General features: G+C 37.8%; 1 protein-coding gene across 3 annotated transcripts in view; it reads left to right on the top strand.

Annotated features, from left to right (window-relative positions):
- MAP3K1 (mitogen-activated protein kinase kinase kinase 1) overlaps positions 1-7,825 on the top strand; it is a 77,223-nt gene extending 69,398 nt beyond the window's left edge. For all 3 annotated transcript variants that reach the window (XM_061393483.1, XM_061393484.1, XM_061393485.1), the window contains exons 16-20: positions 349-511; positions 1,698-1,829; positions 2,840-2,982; positions 3,882-4,013; positions 5,248-7,825. In XM_061393483.1, the coding sequence (XP_061249467.1) occupies positions 349-511; positions 1,698-1,829; positions 2,840-2,982; positions 3,882-4,013; positions 5,248-5,397 (720 nt within the window). In that variant the 3' untranslated portion in view covers positions 5,398-7,825. The remainder of the gene's footprint in view (positions 1-348; positions 512-1,697; positions 1,830-2,839; positions 2,983-3,881; positions 4,014-5,247) is intronic.
- The last annotated feature ends 16,465 nt before the right edge of the window (positions 7,826-24,290 follow it).

Raw genomic sequence — 24,290 nt, 5'->3', positions numbered from 1 at the left:
TCACTTTCATGCATTGGAGAAGGAAATGGCAACTCACTCCATTGTTCTTGCCTGGAGAATCCCAGGGATGGGGGAGCCTGGGGGGCTGTTGTCTTTGGGGTCGCACAGAGTCGGACACGACTGAAGCGACTTAGCAGCAGCGGCAAGATAGTCTTATTATCTAAGACGACTTTGACTTGGTTTTTTTAAAACAAGTATATACATTGCATCCATGAGCATAATAAATGCAATCTCCTATTGATATATAAGCTAATTTGGGTTTGTCCATTTTATATCAGATTGTTAATGAAAATTATAAATAAAAACTCATCAGGATTCAGAACTTTATATAAATGTTTATTGAAACAGGTGACATATGTCAGAAATACATCTTCTGAGCAAGAAGAAGTAGTAGAAGCATTAAGAGAAGAGATAAGAATGATGAGCCATCTGAATCATCCAAACATCATTAGGATGTTGGGAGCCACATGCGAGAAGAGCAATTATAATCTCTTCATTGAATGGATGGCAGGTATGTCCATGTTTTAAATAGAAAAGAATACATAGATTTAACTTTTGCTTGATACTAAATTTAGGAAAAAGTTTAATGAACACTTATTTTATTAAATAGGTTTCTAAAAGCAAATTGCTCTAACAGTACAGTTGTATAAACTGTGTAAATATTTTGTTCATTTAAATATAAATAAAATATTATCTTTTAAACTTTTACAGTGTGTCTTTTAAAATGATTGTGTGCCATTGTTTTATAGGAATAATTATTCAAACCTTCTGTGATAAGATCCATATATGTCCAGTTGGCCATCTTTAATTGGATAGATTTAAATGGCAACCCACTCCAGTGTTCTTGCCTGGAGAATCCCAGGGACGGCGGGGCCTGGTGGGCTGCCGTCTATGGGGTCGCACAGAGTCGGACACGACTGAAGCGACTTAGCAGCAGTAGCAGCAGCATGAGATATTTTAACATAACTATAAAAATGAAATGAAGATACAGCTTTTAAAACTTACACGTATACTAGCACTGAAGCATAAAGTTGAACCTTGTCATCTGCTTTAACAAGCAGAGTTTTATTCTGTATTACACAGCATAATACAGTAAAATATATACAGTAAAATAAATGACTTGGGGTGTAATGAATACAAAAGTGCTTGGTTTAACTTCTTAGATCTTTTGTGTTTGAAGAGGATATTTCTATTTACAAATCAGTTATTTACTATATTCTCTGATGTTGGTTGTAGGTGGTTGATGTGTTGTATATGTGTTGACTATAAATACTTCTAGAAGAGGCTTACTGAGTGAGATAGGAAGCCTAATTCTGGGTTCTTCTGGCTCCTCCCATTCTTTTTACTTAAGTATTTCACTGTTTACTTAAGTATATAAGAAAGGCATTTTGTGTATCTTGGTCAAAAAGAGGTGAATTGTACATATGAGAAATAGTTCCATCTAAAATTGTTAACTTTTAAAGGTTTCTGAAATCTTGACTTTCCAGAAAACCAGTTCATGCGGGTTCCATGAAAATGTCTCCTAATTGCCAGACTTTAAGATTACTGGAATGTGTTAGTTTTTAAATCAGTTTCACTTCTGATGCAGATGATAAATATTTCAAATGTGAGCTCATGCACTGCAAGCTTATATAATCAAAGTATATAATAAACCATTTAACTTTGGCTTAAAATTATGATTATTATTACGTGTTTAGGGGGATCTGTGGCTCATTTGCTCAGTAAATATGGAGCCTTCAAGGAGTCGGTAGTTATTAACTATACTGAGCAATTACTTCGTGGCCTTTCATATCTCCATGAAAACCAGATCATTCACAGAGATGTCAAAGGTAAGAATTCTTTTCATTACTATCTGCTTATTACCAATAAGCAGAAAACAAATGTCATTTTAAAACTTGGAGCTTTGTTGATAGTTTCTAACTTGAGCTCCACTATGGGATTTTTTCCTCCAAATCTCTCCTGAGTACTCAAATTTCTCCTAAGTAAATCATTAGAATTACCAGAAGTGAAAAGAACTTTTAGGATAATATATCCTGCCTTCCTTAAGCTGTGACTTTTACACAGTCTTACGGCTAATTGGTGGCAAACCGAGTACAAAATACAGGTCTCTGATTCCCCCATCTTGGTCTCATGATGTACTGCTTCCCCAAAGGTTTCTGTTCTTGGTTTTATTTAAAATAACTGGGATATTATAAACTTCTTTTAAGAAAGCACCTCTCAAATCTGTTGCAGTTTGGTTTATTAAAATCAACTTTGGGGAATTCCCTGGTGGTACAGTGGTTAGAACTTCACGCTTTCACTGCCGAGGCCTGGGTTCGATCTGTAGATGGGGAACCGAGATCTCGTAAGCTGGGTGGCATGGCCAGATAAAAAAAGCAACTTGGCTTTCTGACATGAATGCCTTTCTATAACATTAATTTTTTATTAAGCTATAATTATGAAATTACAGTATAAAGTCTGAATTGGTCTATCTGGGTCAGTATGTTTAAACAGAACTTTGTCTTAAAAGTGTAAACTACACTAAAAATTGAACTCTGAGGAAAGATTTTGCTAGGAATCATTATATTAAAGGCTTAACACTAAAGTTTCACAAAATCTCTGCTTTTATTCCTAATGCCTTGATGTTTTACCCCATTTTCCCTCTGAGGCTTTGGATTTTATTTATTTTACATTGCGGAGAACTATATACCTTTACTAATGAAGTGAACTGGGAAGGAGAGTAGATTTCTCTGACATGGGGTCTTTCTTTTGTCATTGTCCTATTTCATTAGTAGCATTTTACTGAGTTTTTAATCTGTTGTTTTTAACATAGAAGGTTATTTGCTGTTTCTGTTGGCAGGTGCCAATTTGCTCATTGACAGCACAGGTCAGAGACTGAGAATTGCTGACTTTGGAGCTGCAGCCAGGCTGGCCTCAAAAGGAACCGGTGCAGGAGAGTTTCAGGGACAGTTACTGGGGACAATTGCATTTATGGCACCTGAGGTGAGAAGCAACTCTGAGTGTGATGAAAGAAAATATTTTGGAGCTCTGTGTGGCAGTGTTACACTAAATAATTTTGCAGTGTTATCCTGTATGTGCTTACTAACTGGAAGTCCACAGCCCTAAAACTAAGGTTTTGATGATATCCTTGATCTTCAGGCCCTTAATACCTGCCTTTCCATAGCCTTTAGGCAAATCTGCTGCTGCTTCTGCTGCTAAGTCGCTTCAGTCATGTCCAACTCTGTGCGACCCCACAGACGGCAGCCCACGAGGTTCCCCTGTCCCTGGGATTCTCCAGGCAAGGACACTGGAGTGGGTTGCCATTTCCTTCCTCAATGCATGAAAGTGAAAAGTGAAAGTGAAGTCGCTCAGTTGTGTCCGACTCTTAGTGCCCCCATGGACCGCAGCCTACCAGGCTCCTCCGTCCATGGGTTTTTCCCGCCAAGAGTACTGGAGTGGGTTGCCATTGCCTTCTCCTAGGCAAATCTATTAATGCCTATTTCTAAAAAAGAATTATTGGGTAATTTATAGCACTTTTTTCCTGGCAAACCTAAAGTACATACAAAATAACTGTGTTCTGAACCTGGTCTCTTCCGTTGTGTTCAGAGCTCTTCATGTTCATACACAGTGATCACTAGTTGTCCCCTTGAGTTTACTAAGTGTACTGAGGTGGCTTTGAAATTCTGATATGACTCTGCTTTAGAAGCTCACAGTTCTCCAAAACGTATTTGTGCCACATGGGAAATTAATTAAGCTTATTAATAAAATCACAGATAGTCTATGGAATTGCTCTTTGTACCCCTGTTTTTCTCTGAAGTAGAAAAACCAGAACCCATAAATAAAGAATGGCTTTCTCTTTTTCTAGTGAGTCATATTTCCAAGTTAACTCTGCTTTATTTTAGGTCCTAAGAGGTCAGCAGTATGGTAGGAGCTGTGATGTATGGAGCGTTGGCTGTGCTATTATAGAAATGGCTTGTGCTAAACCACCTTGGAATGCAGAAAAACACTCCAATCATCTTGCTTTGATATTTAAGGTAATCATGAGATAAAAATGACTTCTGCTAAAGTTGGCAACAGGCAAATTTTCATGGATTCTTCTTCACTATCAATCTAACATGAAAGCATATCTTACTAGAAATAAGTATATGTGTATCTAGGAGTTGATATGCTGCAGAGAATGTTGGCAGCATCACAGTCAGTTCTCATGCATTATAAAGTCACTGTGAACACTGAATTAGCAGATACTGAATCACTGCCCCTGGGTGAAATATGTACCTACACACACACACACACACACACACACACACCAAACTTTTAAATGAAAATACCGGAAGCTCTTTATGTATTGTACTGTCACAAATTTGTATTATTTACTGTATTTAAAAAGTTCATACCTGAGGCAGAGGCCAAGGCTGTTCTACCCTTCTGACAACTCTCAAATGAACTTTGTCCGTTTCCACCAGAGAGTAATGTAATGATTGAGTTTTTAGTGTTTGAGTTAGACCTGTGCTTGTTTAAAAGCTTGGATTTTGGAGTCGTACAGACCTGGTTCCATCCTTTAATAGCCGTGTGAGTAGGAAAATTATTCTGTCTGCCCTGTTTTCTTGTTTATAAAATGGGTGTAATAATAACACCTACTTCATGAATTATTCCTGTCACCTTATGAGGATAAACAGAATTGCTTCTGGGCCTGAGTAAAGCACTTAAGCCACAATCACCTCTCTTGCTGAGTGGCTAGTGTGAGTCCTCTGAGCTGACTGCCAGCACCTCTCACCTGCTGTAACCTCCTCCAGGTCTCCCCATTCTTGAAAAATTTCCTCAGTCCCCTGGGGAGAAAAAATCAGTGCAGTTGTGTTTCTGATGTAGTCAATTGACTGGCTAGGTTTAGTCTTACTCTGAATAGCTCTCTGTGCTAAAACAAACAAACAAAAAAACACAGGAAAAGTGCAATGAAGCAAAGAGGACAACCATTTTGGAGAATATGAGGAAAGCAGAATTGATTTGAGTGAATACCTGCCTAATCCTTTTGATGCACCTTGGCCTTGTTCCTTTGAGACCGTAAAGAGGACTGCAACTCCCATCTCACCAGGAAGTATTTGGTCAGATTCAGGAGTTTTACCATAGACACCTTGTTAGGAAAAAGTCCACCCACTTCTGTTTTAATTCTTCTGTATAGGAGGCACAGGTATTGAAATATATGCACGAGTACTTGTGTATCACAAGCTCTAGTTCTGGAGCGCTTTAACACTGTAGTGTTTTCTCTTACAGATTGCCAGTGCAACTACTGCTCCATCAATTCCTTCACATTTGTCTCCTGGTTTACGAGATGTGGCTCTTCGTTGTTTAGAACTTCAACCTCAGGACAGACCTCCATCGAGAGAGCTACTGAAGCATCCAGTCTTCCGTACTACGTGGTAGCCAATTATACAAATAAACTGTTACAGAGACAGGATGCTCAACAAGAGAAAAGAACTTTTGTGGGGAACCACGTTGATGATCTGCTGGCCTTCATGCCACTGAACAGCTATGAACAAGATCAGTGGGGAACCCTTACCTAAGTATGTGATTGACAAATCATGATCTGTACCTAAGCTTAGTATGCAAAAGTCCACAATTTGTGCAGAAACTGTAAACCGTGCCTTTCAAAGAACTGGCCCTTAGTAAACAGGAAAGCAGTGAAGTCTGCATGACTAATTAACAGAGCATAATTTTTTGGAGCACTTTTTCAGCAATATTAGCAGCTGAGGGGCTCAGGATCTGTTTTAATGTTTCAATTATTCTTCCATTTCATATCGTGATCACAAGCAGGGGGTTCTGCAGTTCTGTTCTTTTTTTTTGGTCACTGCAAACAGTCAGTATCTGCCTCTTTTAGGTCAGAATATGCTATAAGTAGCAGTAAATAAATATATTTTTGAAAAGTTGACAACTTCTTTATGACCCACAATTGACTTTTTTTTTTTAATGCCTGGGCAGTTGTGGTTCATTGTGCATTTTACTGTTGGCCCATTCATTTCGTTTTTGGAAATTACGGTTCTATACTTTCATTTCACCTTCATTTTTGTTTAATATTCAGGGAAAGGTGACCTTTTCAAACCACACACAAAAAAAGTAGAACTAGATGTGAACTAGAGTTTATTAAATATCTTGCTGTTGCAAGAGTTTTTTAAAATACAGATTTTAAAACTTTGTTTTTAAAATTGGAATATGATAAAATACTACCTTCATTGAGTCAGTCACTGCTCTTCTCATGCAGGTTAAATATAAATTAAGTGAAAATCAAATGTTCTCTGTGATGCAGCTCACAACCAAGATCAAGATGACCTTGAAATGTATTTGAATTTTATAATTATGTTTCTTTAGTAGGAAACTTCACACCATTTAGGTCTTACTCTGTATGTAATAATCCGTCATTCATCATCACCACTGATAATGTTAACTGCTATTTTCCTTCCACCATGTATCATCTCTTTACAGTAGGCCTGGCTGAGATACCTAAAGAAAAATTAATTTAATTATGCAACTACAAACAGGTGTTTCCAAACAATAAATTTGCTTCAAACTTGGAAAATATTTTCAGAAAGAAAAGTGACTTTGAAATTTCATTTACACACTAATTCGTTGGATTTTGCACAGTTCTCTAATGGTTTTTATCTGAACTGAATTCAGATGCATGGAATCCTGAAGGAAAATGGCAGCTCCTTTACCCTTTTTCTGTGAGTTTTTTAAATCAAGTACTGATTTAAGTATTTAATACAACTTTTTGAGATGTTAAGTTTTAACTCTTCAGAAGCCAGTTGAATTGTTGCAGAGTTAAATAGAATTGGTTATTCTCAAAGACTCAGGATAAACTAAATAAGCTATATAGAGAGTACATTTTAAATGTACAACACAAATTGGAAGTAAAATACGTTACAAGATAAGTTTACAGGGCAGTTTTTTTTTATATAAATGAATGTGTTTCTTAGTGAAATTTTACATTCCTTTGGTTGGAAGATTGGCAATATTTGAAGAGTTAAAAATAGTACTGAAATGTGAAGTTTGGTAGCTCTAAATGTGTTGTGTTTCCTTTTTTTTTTTTTTTTTGACTACTTTAGAATTTTCACAGTTCTAATAAGATTGTTTCCAAGTCTCTCATGTGCAAGCTTTAAAGGATGCACTCTTGCCATTTTATGTACTGGAAGATCATTGGTCAGATTAATACTGTGTCTGACAGAGATGTAAACTGTATAAACTGAGGAACCTCAGCTAATCAGTATTACTTTGTAGACCACCATGCCCACCACATTTCAAACTCAAACTGCCTCTAGATGTCAAAATCCATTGTTTGAGTTTGTTTGCAGTTCCCTCAGCTTGCTGGTAATTGTGGTGTTTTGTTTTTTTGTTTTGTTTTCAATGCAAATGTGATGTAATATTCTTATTTTCTTTGGATCAAAGCTGGACTGAAAATTGTCATGTGTAATTATTTTTGTGTTCTTAATGTTATTTGGTACTCAAGTTGTAAATAACGTCTACTGCTGTTTATCCCAGTTTCTACTACCTCAGGTGTCCTATAGATTTTTCTTCTACCAAAGTTCACTTTCACAATGAAATTATATTTGCTGTATGACTATGATTCCTAAGACTTCCAGGGCTTAAGGGCTAACTTCTATTAGCACCTTACTGTGTAAGCAAATGTTACAAAAAAAGAATCTCTGGGTTAAGAAAATTTGGCTTAAATGTATTCTTTGTTATTTTAAATATATCAAAGATATTTTAATTAAAATTTTTACCCCATTGAACCAATTTTATAGTATTTGTACCTATTTTGGTGTTTTGTCTTTATAGTAAATAAAAGTTTTTGAACAAAGGTTGTTACTTTTATTTATTTTGGAATAATCCATTCTTAAAAAAGAGTCCTAAGAATACCACAAAGCACTCACATATACCATTCACTCTCAAAAGCCCCAGGCACTCAGGTTTTGCAGCGGTCTAGTTATATCCTTTATAACAAAAGGATCCGAACCAAGATCAGCTTTGTTCTTAGTTATGCTTCTTGAGTCGCAGTCAATCCAGAACTATTCCTTCTTCCTTGACCTTCACACCTTAATTTATTGTTTTGTAAAAGTCGTTCAGTTTCCATTCAGTGCTTCCGCATGCTTCAGTTCAGAGTGAGTATCTGTGACAGGAATATCTCAGAGGTGATGCAGGCCGTGTTCTTTTCAGTGTCTCATATCAGGAGGCATACAAGGTCAGTTTGTCTCCTTGCTGTTGATGTAAACTGGATGATCTGATAGGCTTCACCACAGTACTCTTGCCCTTTATAATTAATATCTACCTTTATATTATTTTGTAGAGGTGATACTTTGAGACTAAATAAATACATTGCTATTTATCCAACTTTAGCTCTTTGCTCTTAGCTGTCTTATCTGAATTATTACTTTGGTTGGTTGCCAAACACTGATTTTCTGGTTCCTGCACACCTGTATTGTGTGTGTGTGTGTGTGTGTGTGTGTGTGTGTGTGTGTATGTTGTGTCCAACTCTTATGACCTTATGGACTGTAGCCCACCAAGCTCCTCTGTCCATAGGATTTCCCAGGCAAGAATACTGGAGTGGGTAATAGCCTATCCCTTCTCCAGGGGATCTTCCCAACCCAGGGACTGATCCCAGGTCTCCTGCTTTGCAGGCAGATTCTTTACTGGCTGAGCCACCAGGGAAGCCCCATATATTTATTAATGGGCATTTTGCTATAAGAAAGACCTCTTCTTTATTACTCACATATCAAAACGGGTTTGTGGATTCCTATTCAGTGAGACAGAAGTCATTATTGTCATCACAGATTTACTCAAATTGTCACATTTAGCTATTGGGAGCCTCTCAGAGCTTAGCTTCTCTCTGGACTGACAAGCCACCCATTATTCTCTGACCACTTCTATACTTTCAGACCCATCTTGTGTGTTTGCTTCAGCCTTGGGATCAGCATTTTTCCAGAGCCCTGACTCCACCGATAAAAAACGGTGCTAGATATGCTCATTGCTCTGGGGTGTCACTGCTCCCACGCCCTCTTGGTAGACAAAGCTAGATTATATAGTTTTATGCATACATATGCAAAATACACACACACATACACAAAAACCATAAGTTCATACCAGTTTTCAATTTCAGTCTACCACTACCCAGATTCATTCGAGACTTCCCTCTTTCCACATCTGTAACTCCTTTTCTGGACAGTAAGAAACCTGGCTTCCATTTGCCTCAACATATTGACTTATGCTATGGTTAGATAACATCACAGATTCAATGGATATGAATATGAGCAAACTCCAGCAGACAGTCAAAGACAGGGAAGCCTGGCCTGCTGCAGTCTATGGGGTCACAGAGTCAGACATAACACAGCAACTAAGCAACAACAAATTGACTGACCAAGTTCTCCACCCACCTATGTAACCCGTAAGGAAACTAACCTAAAGGCAAGGTAAGCTGTATACTTTTTCAGGGTAGTTTTAGGTTCACAACAAAATTAAGCAGGAGATTCATGAATTACCCATATACTTCCTGATCCTACATATTGCATAGCCTCCCCCACTATCAACATCAAATGCTTTTTTGACAAAAAGTGTTTTAACAAATTTTTCTTAAAAAAATTAACTGAAAATTACATCTTTTTAAAAAAACCTTCCTTATGTGGTTTTACATGTCATAAACTTGCATATAAACACTATTACTGTCTCCAGACAGCAACAGATAAACTTAATTGATCCTGTTCATAGGACTCGATCATGATACAGAAAAACATAAAAACCATCCTCCTATGTTAAAATTGTTGGGAATGAGAAGATTTATTCACCAGCTACTATTTATCAGGGACACTTTGCAACACAGTGATTATGTTCTGTTTCACAAGTGAGGAGATAAGGCAATTTCAATCATTCTGCAATTCAAGGTGTACCAGGGAACTCATTTGGCTGACCCCAGGGTTTTAGTCTTCCATTGTATCTTGTTTTTATTGTGTGTTGTTGTTTTCTACTTTCATCCTTTGTATTTCTGCTCAGTAGTCGTTTTTCACATGATCACCCTGCAAGATAGGTAATGTCACTGAAAAACTGAGTTCAGAAGCCATCCTGTGTCTACATTTGTTTTAAACTTTCTGTAATAGCTTGGTTTTAAATGTACACCTTTTAAATAGGCTCTGAATATTGTTCCTAAAGGGCAGACTTCAGTCATTTCAGAAAAATACTAACTTTGAGTAAAGCTTTCTGTTTCAGAGGAATTAATAATTCTGTTGTTCCTTCGTTCTATTTAAATGATATTAACAGTTTTTAAAAATGGTCAAATCTGCAGGTTACATGGAATCTAGAAAAATGTTGGGGTATCATGCCCATATGGAAATGCCAAAGAATGCAATTGTGAACTGACATAGTAGTAACTCTTGTTATAGAATGTATGAAGTACTGCAATCAATGGAGAACACAGTGACAAACAGAAATGTATGTAAACTGCCGTATTTCCATGTTGTGACAATTTATAGGTTTGTCATTTTTAAAATTTTGCTATAAGCAAAAGTCACATGTTGAATTGCCGCAAGCAAGGAAAGGATGGGCCTTTTAAAGTAGGTGATGATGATGGACACGGTAAGCACAGAGCCTGAAGCATCACCTGGGTCAAATCTGGCTCTGCCACTTCCCAGTAGTGTAATTCCTGTTTGACTTTCTGAACCTCCATTTCTGCATCTATAAGATGAAACCAACAGTTTTGAAGAGAGCCTATATAAATGGCTCAGTACAGTGCTAGGCACAATGGATGCACGATATGTGTTTTGTGAATGAAGTGACCCAAGAGTCACAGACTCAAATGCTTTAGCCTTGGGATCAGCTAGAATACTGTGGGGCTAGAATATCCTTAACAGAGCTTTTGGCTGACCTGTGAGTTCAGGCCAAATTCATGTCCAAGAGGGCCAATGGTTAGCATGTTGGAACTGAAGAAAAAAAGCCCACTATTGCCAAAACCTGTAAATTTTCAAAAGAAGCTGGAGAGATCTAGATGTTACATGCAATTTCTTAATGTCTACACACTGGAAGCTAATTTTACATTTTTATAAGGAACTGTAGGCTAAACAAAATTCACATGTTTTATCTGGCCTGTGACTAGCTGCTTTTGACTTCTGAGCTGGGTCCAGGCTTGTAAAATAAAAAAAGAAGTAGAAAATGAGAGTTAAATCTCAGCTTTGGGAAACTGAATCCAGGACTTTTGTCTTCTGAGATACATGACATAAGGGAAAAGTGGAGATGCTGATTATAAATGCTAGAGAACTAACCTATGAGGAGAAAATTATGTCTGATTTTAAGCACTAGTGTGAAATGCTTACCACTAAAGCCTAATTACCATGTAGCAAACTATACATGAAAATTAAAGTGTGAGTCGCTCAGTCATGTCCAGCTCTTTGCAACCCCATGGACTGTAGCCCACCAGGCTTCTCTGTCCATGGAATTCTCCAGGCAAGATAACTGCCATTCCCTTCTCCAGCGGATTTTCCCGACCCAGGGGCCAAACCCAGGCTTCCCGCATTGCAAGCAGATTGTTTATCACCTGGGCTACCAGACAAGCCCACTATGCACATGCAGCATTCAAATGTGCCATCCCAGTGGCGCAGCAAAGCCCGCGTGATAGAGGAACTTTACCCACAACTGAAGCCAACCTCACCACTCTGCATCAACCTGGAGTCACTATGACCCCTACCCCACAGCCCTCACTTCAGCTTTGCCTCGTTGAAATACAGTGAGGCTAAACCGATGACGCAAGAGTCATGTCCCAGAGTTCTTTTTCCCACAATGCTGAAATTCGTAGTAGAGTTTATTTTTGAGATGACTGTTATTTTTCCATTAAAATCAATTTGCTTAATGAGCTCTCCCAACATCTACGCAGACATACTCAGAGGATGAGGGCTATAACTAGGATGAAAGGGAGAGAAAAGGAAGGGAAATAATAAGGAATGGGGAAATACTGGAAACCTTTGGTAGGGAGTAGCATGGCCATGTATGTATTTCTTTGAAGATCATTCTAGCAGTATCTTGAAGAAAGAATCAAATGGGGCTGGCTGAAGAAGAGGCAGAGAAAGTCAGAAGACAACTGCAGTATCTAGATAAGAAGGTATGAGGGGGAGGGACTTCCCTGGTGGTCCCAGTGGATAAGACTCCGAGCTCCCTGGTCAGGGAACTAGATCCCGCATGCCGCAACTAAGGAAAAAAAAAAAAAATCCTGCATGCCGCAACTGAAGGATCCCACAAGCCACACAGAAGATGAAAGAGCCCACGCCATAACCAAGGCCTGGCACAGCCAGATAAATAAGTAAATATTTACAAAAAAGAAAGTATGAGGGGAGAGTGATGTCAACATCAATAGAAGATAATATCCCTACCAACACTGAGTGATGAAGGAACGGAAAATCTGAACAGACCAATAACAAGGAGACTGAATTGTACCCCAAAGCCCCTCAACAAAGAAAAGCCTGGGCCCAGATGGTCTCACTGGGGAGTTCTATCAAACATTAAAGGAATTAATGCCAATCCTTTTCAAACTCTTCTAAAAAACTGAGGAGGAGGGAACCTCCCAAGCTCATTTTATGAGCCCAGCATTACCCTGACACCACAGATAAGTAAGATAAGGAGAAAACAGAAACATAAAGGCCAGGGGTGGTCCCAGATGGCAGTGTGGGAAGATCTGGAACTCACCTCCCACACCAAATCAACATTCAGAACACTTTCCTCTAGAAAAGACCTGAAAACTCACTGACCAGCACCTTCACGATAAATGATAAAAGGGCCACCCTGGGACAAGCAGGAGAGGCAAGGAGTGGGCTTACTAAAACCCCACCGCGGAGCAGTGATCCACGGTCCGGAGGGATGTCAACCATGCAGAGCTTCTCCCTGAGGAGGGAGGGGTTCATGCCCCTCACCGGGTCCCGCAAGCCTTGGGACCTGCAGTGGAAGAGATGAACCCCCAGAAGGTTCTGGCTTGGACCCTGGACCAAAGGGCTGTAGAGAACTGAGATATCTCTCTTAAAGGGCTCACATGCAGACTCACTCGCCCTGGAGACCAGTATAAATGCAGCAGTTTGAAAAGTGCCTGTTCTCCATTCTGACTGAAGCAATTTATTGATACATTTCCCAACAACAGGGTAGGGGGGTTCCTTTATCTCTGCATCCTCTCTAGCATTTATTACTTGTAGACTTTTTGATTATGCTCAATCTGACTGGTGTGAGGTGATACTTCATCATAGTTTTGATTTGCATTTTCCTAATAATTAGTAATATTGAGTATCTTTACATGTGCCTGTTGGCTATCTATATGTATTCTTTGGAGAAATGCTTATTTATGTCTTCTGCCTATGTTTTGATTGAGCTGTTTTTTGTTTTGTTTTTCCGTATTAAGCTGTATGAGCTGTTTATTTATTTTTGGAAATTAATTCCTTGTCGGTCACATTGTTTGCAAATATTTTCCCCCATCCTGTAGGCTGTCTTTTCATTTTGTGTATGGTTTCCCTTTGCTGTGCAAAACCTTTTAAGTTTAATTAGGTCCCAATCGTTTACTTTTGTTTTTAATTCCATTACTCTAGAGATGGATCCGAAAAGATGATACTATGATTTACGTTTGAGTGTTCTGCCTGTTTTTCCCTTTAGGAAATGTTCTTACATTTAGGTTCTCAGTCCATCTGGGGTTTACTTTTGATTACGGAGAGGGCAATAGCGACCCACTCCGGTACTCTTGCCTGGAGAATCCAATGGACGGAGGAGCCTGGTGGGCTGCAGTCCATGGGGTCGCTAAGAGTCGGACACGACTGAGCAACTTCACTTTCATTTTTCACTTTCATGCATTGGAGAAGGAAATGGCTACCCACTCCAGTGTTCTTGCCTGGAGAATCCCAGGGACGGGGGAGCCTGATGGGCTGCCGTCTGTGAGGTCGCACAGAGTCGGACACGACTGAAGTGACTTAGCAGCATGGTGTTAGAGAATGGTATTTCGTTCTTTTATTTCGTTCTCTCTTTAGCTGCTCAGTTTTCCCAGCACACTTACTGAAGAGACTGTCTTTTCTCCACTGTATACTCTTGCCTCCTTCGTTGTAGATTAAATGTAAGGGCATGGGTTTACCTCTGGGCTCTCCACTCTGTTCCATTCATCTACCTGCCTGTTTTTGTGCCAGTAGAGTATTCATTACTATACCTTTGTAGTAATTATGGTACAGTCTGAAGTCAGTGAGTGTGATTCCTCCAGCTTAATTATTCTTTCTCAAGATCGTTTTGGCTATTGGGGGTCTTCTATGTTTCCATACAAATTTTTAAACTCTTTGTTCTAGTTTTGTGAAAAATGCCATTAGTATTTTGCTAGGGATTGCACTGAATCTACAGATTGCCTTGGGTAATATGGTCCTTTGAACAATATTAATTCTTCCAATCCAAGAACATGGTAGACACATCATATGTTTCATGTGTTGTCTTCAACTTCTTTCCTCCCTGTCCTATAGTTTTCCAATATGGGTCCTGTACATCTGTAGGTAGCTTCATCCCTAGGCATTTTCTTTTTGATGCAATGGTAAATGACATTGTTTTCTTAGTTTTCCTTTCTGACATTTCATTGTTAGTCTGTGGGAAAGCAACAGATTTCTGTATATTGATTTTGTATCCTTCAGCTTTACCACAGTCATCAATATGAGCTCTAGTATTTTTCTAGTACCATCTTTAGGATTTTCTACGAAGACTATCATGTCATCTGCAAACAGAGACAGTTTTGCTTCTTTTCCAATTTGGGCTGATGTTTCGTTTCACTCTCTGACTGCTGCAGGTGGTACCAAAGTGGCAAGAGTGGGCATTCTTGTCTTGTTCCTAATCTTGGAGGAACTGCTTTCAGTTTTCACCACTGAATATAATGTTATTTGTGGGTGTGTCATATATGGCCTTTATTATGTTGACGTACGCTCCCTCTATGCCCACTTTCTAGAGAGTGTTTTTTTATCATAAATGGATGCTGAATTTTATCAAAAACTTTTTCTGCATCTATTGAGATGATCATATGATTTTTATTCCTCAAGTTGTTAATGTGATATATCACACTGACTGACCTGTGGATACTGAAAAATCCTTGCATCCCTGGGATAAGTCCCATTTGATCATGATGTATGATCCTTTTAATGTACTGTTGGATTTGCTTTGATAATGATTTTTTTTGAGGATTTCTGCATTTATGTCATCAGTAATACTGGCCTGTAATTTTCTTTTTTGTGATATTTTGTCTGGTTTTGGTATCGGGGAGATGGTGTCCTCACAGAATGAGTTAAAAAAATGTTCCTTTCTCTACAATTTTTTAGAATAGTGTCAGAAGGATAGGTGTTAACTCTTCTCTAAATTTTTGGTAGAATTCACTAGTGAAGCCATCTGGCCCCGGGCTTTTGTATGTTGGGAGTTTTTAAATTGCTGATTCAATTTTGGTACCCATAAAATTTTCATGTCATGAAAAACAAAAACAGGGACAGATTAGACTAGATTAACTTTGACCCAATTTTAAAAGCAAATAATAAAAGAACAAACAGCTATAAAAGGTATTTTTGAAATCTGAAAAATTTAAATAGGAGCTATATTCATGATAGTGAATTACTGTTCACTTTAAACGTCATTCTGACATGAGTGCACAGGCATATGGTGTGTGTGTGTGTGTGTGTGGAGAAAGAGAGAGGAATTATTACAAAATGTTAACAACTGATGAACCTACATAAAAGATATATGGTTGTTCCCTGCACTTTTCTATAGGTTAGAAATTTTAAAAATAAAAAATTGGGAACATATTTGTTTGTATATTCTTCAACTTGGTTTCATTTATTTTTGCATTTTACCTTTATTCCCTTTTTTCCCCTGTAACGGGATTTCTGTATTTCAGTGGCAATTCAGCCTTCACTAACTGACCACGTTTAGAATTATTTAGGGAATCACACAACATTGCAGAGTCGGACACGACTGAGCGACTATACTGAACTGAACTGTCACAACATCCAGAAGAGGGCGCCAGAGTAAACGTTTTCTTTAATGAAAGGATGATCTCAGCAGTGTTCTGACTGACACATAACTGAAAATCAAACTTTACACCACGTTTTTCTCAAGAATAAATCTCACTGCTCCTTTTAGAAAACTGAAAAAACTCAAGGCAATTCACTGATAATTCCATTTTTCCAATCAAAACCTTAAGTTCAATGTTTATCCATTTTCTCAGAGAACAATACTATTCTGCCATCCCCTTGAGACAAGCGTTAACAGTTACAACCAAAGAAAGGCTTTAAAAAGACACATGATGCCTTCTTTCCTGGTTTCCTGTTCTCAAGACCACCTGCTCTTGGTAGACTCTCACCCAGCTGCCAACCACTGTTCCTCTGAGCTTCTCAAACTAGTCCCACATGCTAGTGCTCTGCTTAAGAACCTTCAATGACTACCTACTGCCTATCTCACGATTTCATCATGGTCTGATCTTACTCTGCCTATTTCATTTCCTACTACATCTAATGGAAATTTTTATTCTGAGTAGACCCCACAATATTCATTCCCACTTCTGCACTTTTGCTCATGCCAATGGCTCTCAAACTAGATGGCAGCAAAGTGGTTGGGGAAAGAGGTGGTTGTGCGTGCGTGCTCAGTTGTGTGCAAGCATGCTTAGTTGTACCCAACTCTGCGACCCTATAGACTGCACTCTGCCAGGTTCCTCTGTCCATGGGATTTTCTGGGCAAGAATAATGGAGTGGGTTGCCATGCCCTTCTCCAGGGGATCTTCCCAACTCAGGGTTTAAACCTGATTCTCTTACGGCTACCTACACTGGCAGACGGGTTCTTTACCACTAGTGCCACCTGGGAAGCCTGGAGAAAGAGGTGAGTTTTGCTAATTCACAAACTAACAGAGACCATTTTTTTTCTCCTTTTCATGCAGTATTTTCTTTTCTTTTACTTTCTTTTTTCCAAGGGAAAGTATGAACACAGTCCTTCACTACCACAAATTATCCAGCTGAGTTTTCCCCATTTGGGGAAGTTGCAGGGGTCAACACATCTGGATAGGCCTCGCCCTGGGAAAACCACTTTCATGATAATTATTTCACACAGTATTTTAGATCCTAAAGCACAAAATGACTTCAAAATACTTTGTGTCTAATTTTATCAATATGCAATATACTACTGTCATTCACAGAACTGACATTAACTTCAATATCTGAAGTTAATAAAACGCCTTGTCACAACTTTCCTTTTAAAAATTTGCATTATAATATGTGGCTGTAACACTCAATTCTTGATCATTTTTGTCTTCAGACCCCATTATCCTTTAAATTTTACTGAGAATCCCCAAGGAGCTATATCTATTGATATTTAGTGTATCATATTAAAACTGATAAACTTTATTTACTTATTCATTAAAAATAACAATTAAAAAATCTATTATAATATGTATAACGTATCTTTTCGAAAAATAGCTAAATTCCTCCAAATAGTGAAAAGAATGGTATTTTAATATTTTTGCAAATCTATTTTATTTCTGGCTTTATAAAAGATGGCTGGATACTCATACCTACTTCTGCATTCAATCTGTCTCACCATGTATCATGTGACCCCTAGAAAACTCCACTGTACCCTTGTGGGAGAATGAGAATAAAGACATTAACCTCTGAGTACTATTACGAATATAGTTTTGACCTTGCAGATCTCTAAAATGGTCGTAGAGACCCCTGTGTCACTAGGCAGGACTTAGAGAACTGCTGGTTTATGCCTTCCCTTCCTTTCTACCTCTCGTCTATCTACTTCTCTTTGAAGCACTCCTTTACTCCAGTAACTCATACTCAAATTCTGTGGTAACTATTATTTAATATTTATAATTATGTTTTTCCAACTAGACCATAATATTGGATGTATAGGCACACAGTTATCAGTGAATAAATATTTGCCAGTTATGTTACCCACATTAGATGATGTAGCTATTCAAGTAGGCTCCAGAATATCCACCAACTTTAAACATCAACTCTCTTCCAGCAAAGAACTGTGAAATAAGGACTCATGCAAAATAAGCTTGTCCTCCAACAATTTGAAAAACAGTTCTTTCTTGGATACAGTCAAAGCTCTAAGTTATTTACTGATCCTGACCATAAAAAAATATTAAGTGGATAAACTGCCAGGCATTCATAAAAGGTTTGACTATCTGCTAGTTTGTCAACATAAACTCAATCTTTTCATCACTTACTACAAACAGAGTAATTTTAACTCCCTCTGAAGGTGGAAAGAGAACCCCTCTTTTCTTGTCCAAGAGCAGAAAAACATTGGTGGGTTTATTTTAAATGGTTCAGTAATTCCCTCCTGCATTTCCCTGTAAGACTGGCTTTCTAATTCTGGGCTATTTTAAATCTTATCTTCTCATTTCAAAATTCCAATATTACCCTACTGTAACTATTCTCAGTGAAGATCTTGCCTCATAGGTCAATGAGAAACTAGAAACCATCACAATTTAGCCCTCAACTTTCTCCAACCAAATCCCCTAACACACCTTCCATTGAGCCCATAATCTCTGCCTTCTGTCTTGCTTCAGATGAAGATGCGTCCATGCTCCTGTCAAAGGACCTCTCTACTTACCCTCTGAATCAGCTCCCACCTTCTCAAGAACTTTATTCTGGAAATTAGTCATACATCTCTATCAATTTCTTTCGTTCTCTTGGATCATTCTCATCAGCACACAAGGACACTATAGGATCTTTCATCTTACAAAAGTTCTCTTCACCTTTGGCCCTATTTCCTGGCGTCCCTTTTCATAAACTCACTGAAAGAGTTGTGTACATTTGTTTTTCCTACTTCACCTCACATTTTCTCAACACACTCAAACTTCCCAAAACTGCTTTTGATCAAGTCATCACAGGCCTATATCTTGCAAAACTCATGGTTGCTGCTCTATCTACATTCTTTGCCATCTCTTCTTCAAGTCTTCTGGCTAAAGACTCTTAATTTTATCTCTGATTATGGCTCCAGGTGTGGATATTCAACCAGTTACTTGACATTTCTCACAGGTATTTTAAAACTTCACCCTCCCACATCCATTCATGAGCAAGTCCCATCAGCTCCTCCAAAATATAGTCCTAATCCATTCACTCTCTACATCTCCATAGCTACCACTTAGTCTAAACTATCATTATCTCTCACCTGAGGCTTCATATTAGCCTTCTAATTAACCTTCCATGTATGGTGACAGCCCACCTATTATCCATAAAATACTCAAACTGGTCTTTTAAAAACAAGAATCAAATCCTATTACTTCTCTGCTCATAACCCTCCAAAGACTTCCCACTGCACTAAGAACTCAAATCCTTCCCTGAACCTGCAATGCCCCACATGGTTTGGCCTCTTCCCTGACGTCATCCTTCCCGTCTCCTTTACTATCATGTTCCAGCCACGTGGCCCTCTTTTCCCTGCTTGAACATAGCAAGCTCCTACCCATCTCATTGCCTTTGCATTTCCTATCCAGAGACTCTCCCCACAGATCTTCCCAAGTTTTGCATCTTCTTGTCATTTAGGTCTCAGTCATACATGCCACTACCCTATCCAATGTTGCTACACCAGTTCCCACCCCCAAGTGACCTTTATAAAGAGAGTGAAGTCCCAGGAGGAAACAGACGACACACAGGAAGTCCTCCAACCCACTCTCTTCTCAGGACTCTACCTCATTTTCTCCAGGGCACTCATCACTGTCTGATATTATTTATGTGTTTAGTATCTGTCTCCTACACTAGAGCTTCAGATGCAGCAGGTGCTCAATGGATTATCTGTTGAAATCTCATTCTGAACTAATTCTGGAAGTTAGAATCCATTTAGGGACACATGCACTATTTGTGGATTTTTAGGATATTGATAATAAACTTTATCTTTCCTACATGGCATTTTTGTGATTAACAGCATAAATGGGCTTTAAATGAAAAAACACAGCACACATATCTTTAACTGGGTAGAGTATTTCAAGAGACTGAAAACAATAGGAAGCAGGGGTAAAGAATCAGAGAGAAGAGGGCAGTTTTGGACAACAGCACATCTCCATGCCTGCCAATACTAATCTTTTGATCATCATATATTTTATATTAGAAAATTGTCTGGCAGTCTGTTGTTTCTCATTTATCTGTATTTAAAATTTTATGTAAATCATTAAAGACACGGATGATCTAAAGGACAATAGCAGCCACTATGACCTAATATTTATAGAATTTTAAACCAAAAAGCTATAAAGCATATACTCTTTTCAACAGCATTTGGTATATTCGCCAAGAGAGCATATTCTGGGACATAAGACAAGTTAATAAATTTAAAAGAACTGAAAACATACTTATTCTCTAATGACAAAAAAATTAAAAACCAATTACAGTAACATATCTAGGGAAATCCCAAATATTTAGAAATTAAAAACACATCTAAATCATGAATCAAAAAAGAAATCACAAGGGAAATTTAAAAAATATTTTATACTGAATGCTAATGAAAATACAATATATCAAAATTCCCAGGACTCAGCTAACATAATGCTTGGAAGGAAATTTTTAACTTTAGATGCATACATTAGAAAAGAAAAAAGGTCTAAAAACACTGATGCCAAAGGTCCACCTCAAGAAGCTGGAAAAATAAGGGCAAAATAAACGCAAAGTGAGGAGGATATATAAAATAATAAAATGAACAAAATAGAAAATAGACAAACAACAGCGAAAATTAATAAAATCAGAAGCTATTTCTTTGAAAAGATCCATAAACTTCCAGTTACAATGATGAAGGAAAAAAGAAAACACAAATCACCAAAATTATGAATGAATTTATCACTACAGATCATATAGACATTAAAAAGACAGTAAGATTATATTTACGGACAATTTTATACTACCAAATTTGATGACTTAGATGACATGAACAAATTCCATGAAAAATACAACTTATCAAACTTAAGATGAAAGAGAAATTCTGAATAGCCCTACAATCTTCAAAAGAAACTCAATTCGTTATCAAAGAAAACTAGAAGCCCATGGTTTCAGTGGTGAATTCTATTAACATTCAATAAAGGAAACACCAATCTGATAGTTATTATTTTTTTTTTTTGTAGAAAGTAGAGGAGAAAGGAACACTTCTGAACTCATTTCAGGAGGTCAGCATAAGCCTAATACCAAAATCTGAAATAAAACTACAAACAAGCCATGAAACTGAAAAAAGAATCCACCTGCCAATGTGCATCTGATTCCTGGTTAGGAAAGATTCCACATGCTGCGGAGCAACTAAGCCCATGCACCGGAACTACTGAGCCTGCCCTCTAGAACCTGGGCGCCTGAACTACTGAGCCCACGTGCTGCAACTTCTGAGGCCCAGTGCCTGGAACCTGTGCGCCCCAAGAGAAGCCACTGCAATGAGAAGCCTGCCTACTACAAGGAAGAGGAGCCCCTGCTCTCTCCAACTAGAGAAAGCCTGCGTGCCGCAATAAAGACTCAGCACAGCCAAAAATATATAAACCAATAAATAAATAAATATTTTAAATGACAGAGTGTGACAAAAGTGTCATTCACAACTGAGTAGTGTCATCTCCGGAATCCAAGGATGGTGCAACATTTGACAGTGTGGCTTCCCCAGTGGCCCAGCAGTATAGAATCTGCCTGTAATGCAGGAGATCTGAGTTTGATCCCCGGGTGGGAAAGATCCCTGGAGAAGGAAATGTAAACCCACTCCAGTATTCTTGCCTGGGAAATCCCATGGAGGGCTACAGTGCATGGATTGCAAAGAATTGGACACGACTGACTCACTAAACAACAACAATATTATAATTTACTACGTTTATGGGAGAACAGAGAAAAATTATGTGATCATCTCAATAAATAGCAAAGAAAAGTATTTGATATTCACCATTCATTTAAAACTTCAGACAAAAATTCTTGACAAATAAAAAACAGAAGAGAACTTTTTACACTCTATAAATTATACCTACCAGAAAACTACAGTAAATATTAAACTTGAAGGTGAAACCTTAGAAACAGACAGAAGAATGAAGTATACTTTTACGAACTAAGGGGAGACTCCAAAATATATCTTTAATAAATAAAAGAAACTGAATATACAAAATATAAGAAACTCTAAAGACTCCACCAAAAAACTGTTAAATTAATAAATTCAGTAAACTTGTGGGGAACAATTTCAACATGCAAAAATCTGTTGCATCTCTATACACTAATAAAGAACAAGGAGAAAGACAAATTAAAAAACAACCACATTTACAAATGCATCTAAAAAAAAAAAAATTAGGAATAAATTTAACCAAGGAGGCAAAAGACCTAGACAGTGAAAACTACAAGACATTAAAGAAATAAACTGAAGAAAACACAAATAGATGGAAAGACATTTCATGCTCATGGATTAGAAGTCTTAATATTGTTAAAATGCCCATATCACCCAAAGCAATCTACAGATTCAGTGCAATCCCTGTCAATGCAATCAACTTCCCAAAGGCATTTCTCACAGAAACAGAACAATTCTTAAACTTGTATAGAACCACAAAAAATCCCAAATGACCAAAGCAGTATTGAAGAAGAGCAAAGCAGGATGCAGCATGCTGCCTGTTATCAAATATTACAAAGCTATAGTAATTAAAACAGAATGACACTGGCATAAAAATAGACACACAGATCAAAAAAACATAACAGAGAGCCCAGAAATAAAGCCATGCACATGAATAAATTTACAACAATAAATTCACAAGAAAGGAGAGAAGAATACACAAGGGAGAAAGGATATATCTTCTATAAACGATCTTGGGAAAACTAGACAGCCACATGAAAAAGAATGAAACTAGACTACCGATTTACAGTATACACAAAAATTAACTCAAAATAGATTAAAGACTTGAATGTATAAGACCCGAAATCATAAAACTCCTCAAAGAAAACACAGGCAGTAAGTTCATTCTTACCAATGATTTTTTGGATTTGACATCAAAAGAAAAGGCAACAAAAGCAAAAATAAAAAAGTGCAACTACATCAAACTAAAAAGCTTCTGTACAGCAAAGAAAACCATCAGCAAAGTGAAAAGGCAAGCTTCTGAGTGGGAAAAAAGATCTGCAAACCACAAATCTGATAAGGGGGGTATTCTCCAAAAAAATATATGAAGTGAAGTGAAAGTCACTCAGTCATGTCCCACTCTTTGTGACCCCATGGTCTCTATAGTCCATGGAATTCTCCAACTCATACAAATCAAAGCAGCAAAACAATCTGATTTTTAAAATGGGCTAAAGATCTGAACAATTTTCCAAAGAAGATATCTAAATAGCTAACAGGTACATGCAAAGACGCTAACAACACGAAGTAATCAGGGAAGCACAAATCAAAATCACAATGAGTTATCACCTTGCATCTGTCAGAATGTCTATTATAAAAAAGACAGCCGAAAACAAGTGTTGGTAAGTCTGAGTGAACTCCGGGAGATGGTGATGGACAGGGAGGCCTGGCATGCTGCAATTCATGGGGACGCAAAGAGTCGGACACGACTGAGACTGAACTGAACTGAACTGAAGGATGTAGAGAAAGGCAAACCCTTGTGCACTGTTTGTGAGAATGTAAATCCATGCAGTCACTATGGAAAACAGTATGGCTGTTCCTCAAAAAAATTAAAATTAGAACTACCATATGATCCAACAATTCCACTTCTGGTTGTTTCCAAAGGAAACCAAATCATAATCTCAAAAAGTTATCTGCACCACATTCACTGCAGCATTATTATTGAAACAACCTAAGTGCCCATCAATAGATGAACGGATAAAGAAGATGCAGTAAATACACACACACACACAATGACTACTACTCAACCATAAGAGAAATATGAAACTTTGCCATTTGCAACAACTGGATGAACCCTAAAGGCATTATTAAGTGAGATAAAACAGAGACAGACAAGTAGCGTATATTCTAACCTATATGTGGAATCAAAAATAAAAAAGAACTGAAAACAAAAACACAAGCTCATAGAAACAGAAGTCACGGGGATGTAATGTACAGCAAGCAGATGACGGTTAATAAAACTGTACTGCACATTTCAAAGTCAGTAAGAGTACATCTTAAAAGTTCTCATGACAGGAAAAAAATTTTCTATATATGGTGACAGATGTTAACTATAGTATGGTGGCGATACATATAAATATCACATCATTATATTGCATACTTGAAACAAATATAATGTATGTCAACTATAATTCAAAAAAGTAAATAAATAAATAAGGTCTGGGCAAAATGGTGCTTTGTACTCGGTGTACACCTCCATGATTAAA

This window comes from Bos javanicus, chromosome 20 (assembly GCF_032452875.1).
Source record: "Bos javanicus breed banteng chromosome 20, ARS-OSU_banteng_1.0, whole genome shotgun sequence".
NCBI classification, from domain to species: Eukaryota; Metazoa; Chordata; class Mammalia; order Artiodactyla; family Bovidae; genus Bos; species Bos javanicus.
Note: the sequence above shows the minus strand (reverse complement) of the source record. Positions and strands in the feature narration are given on the sequence as shown.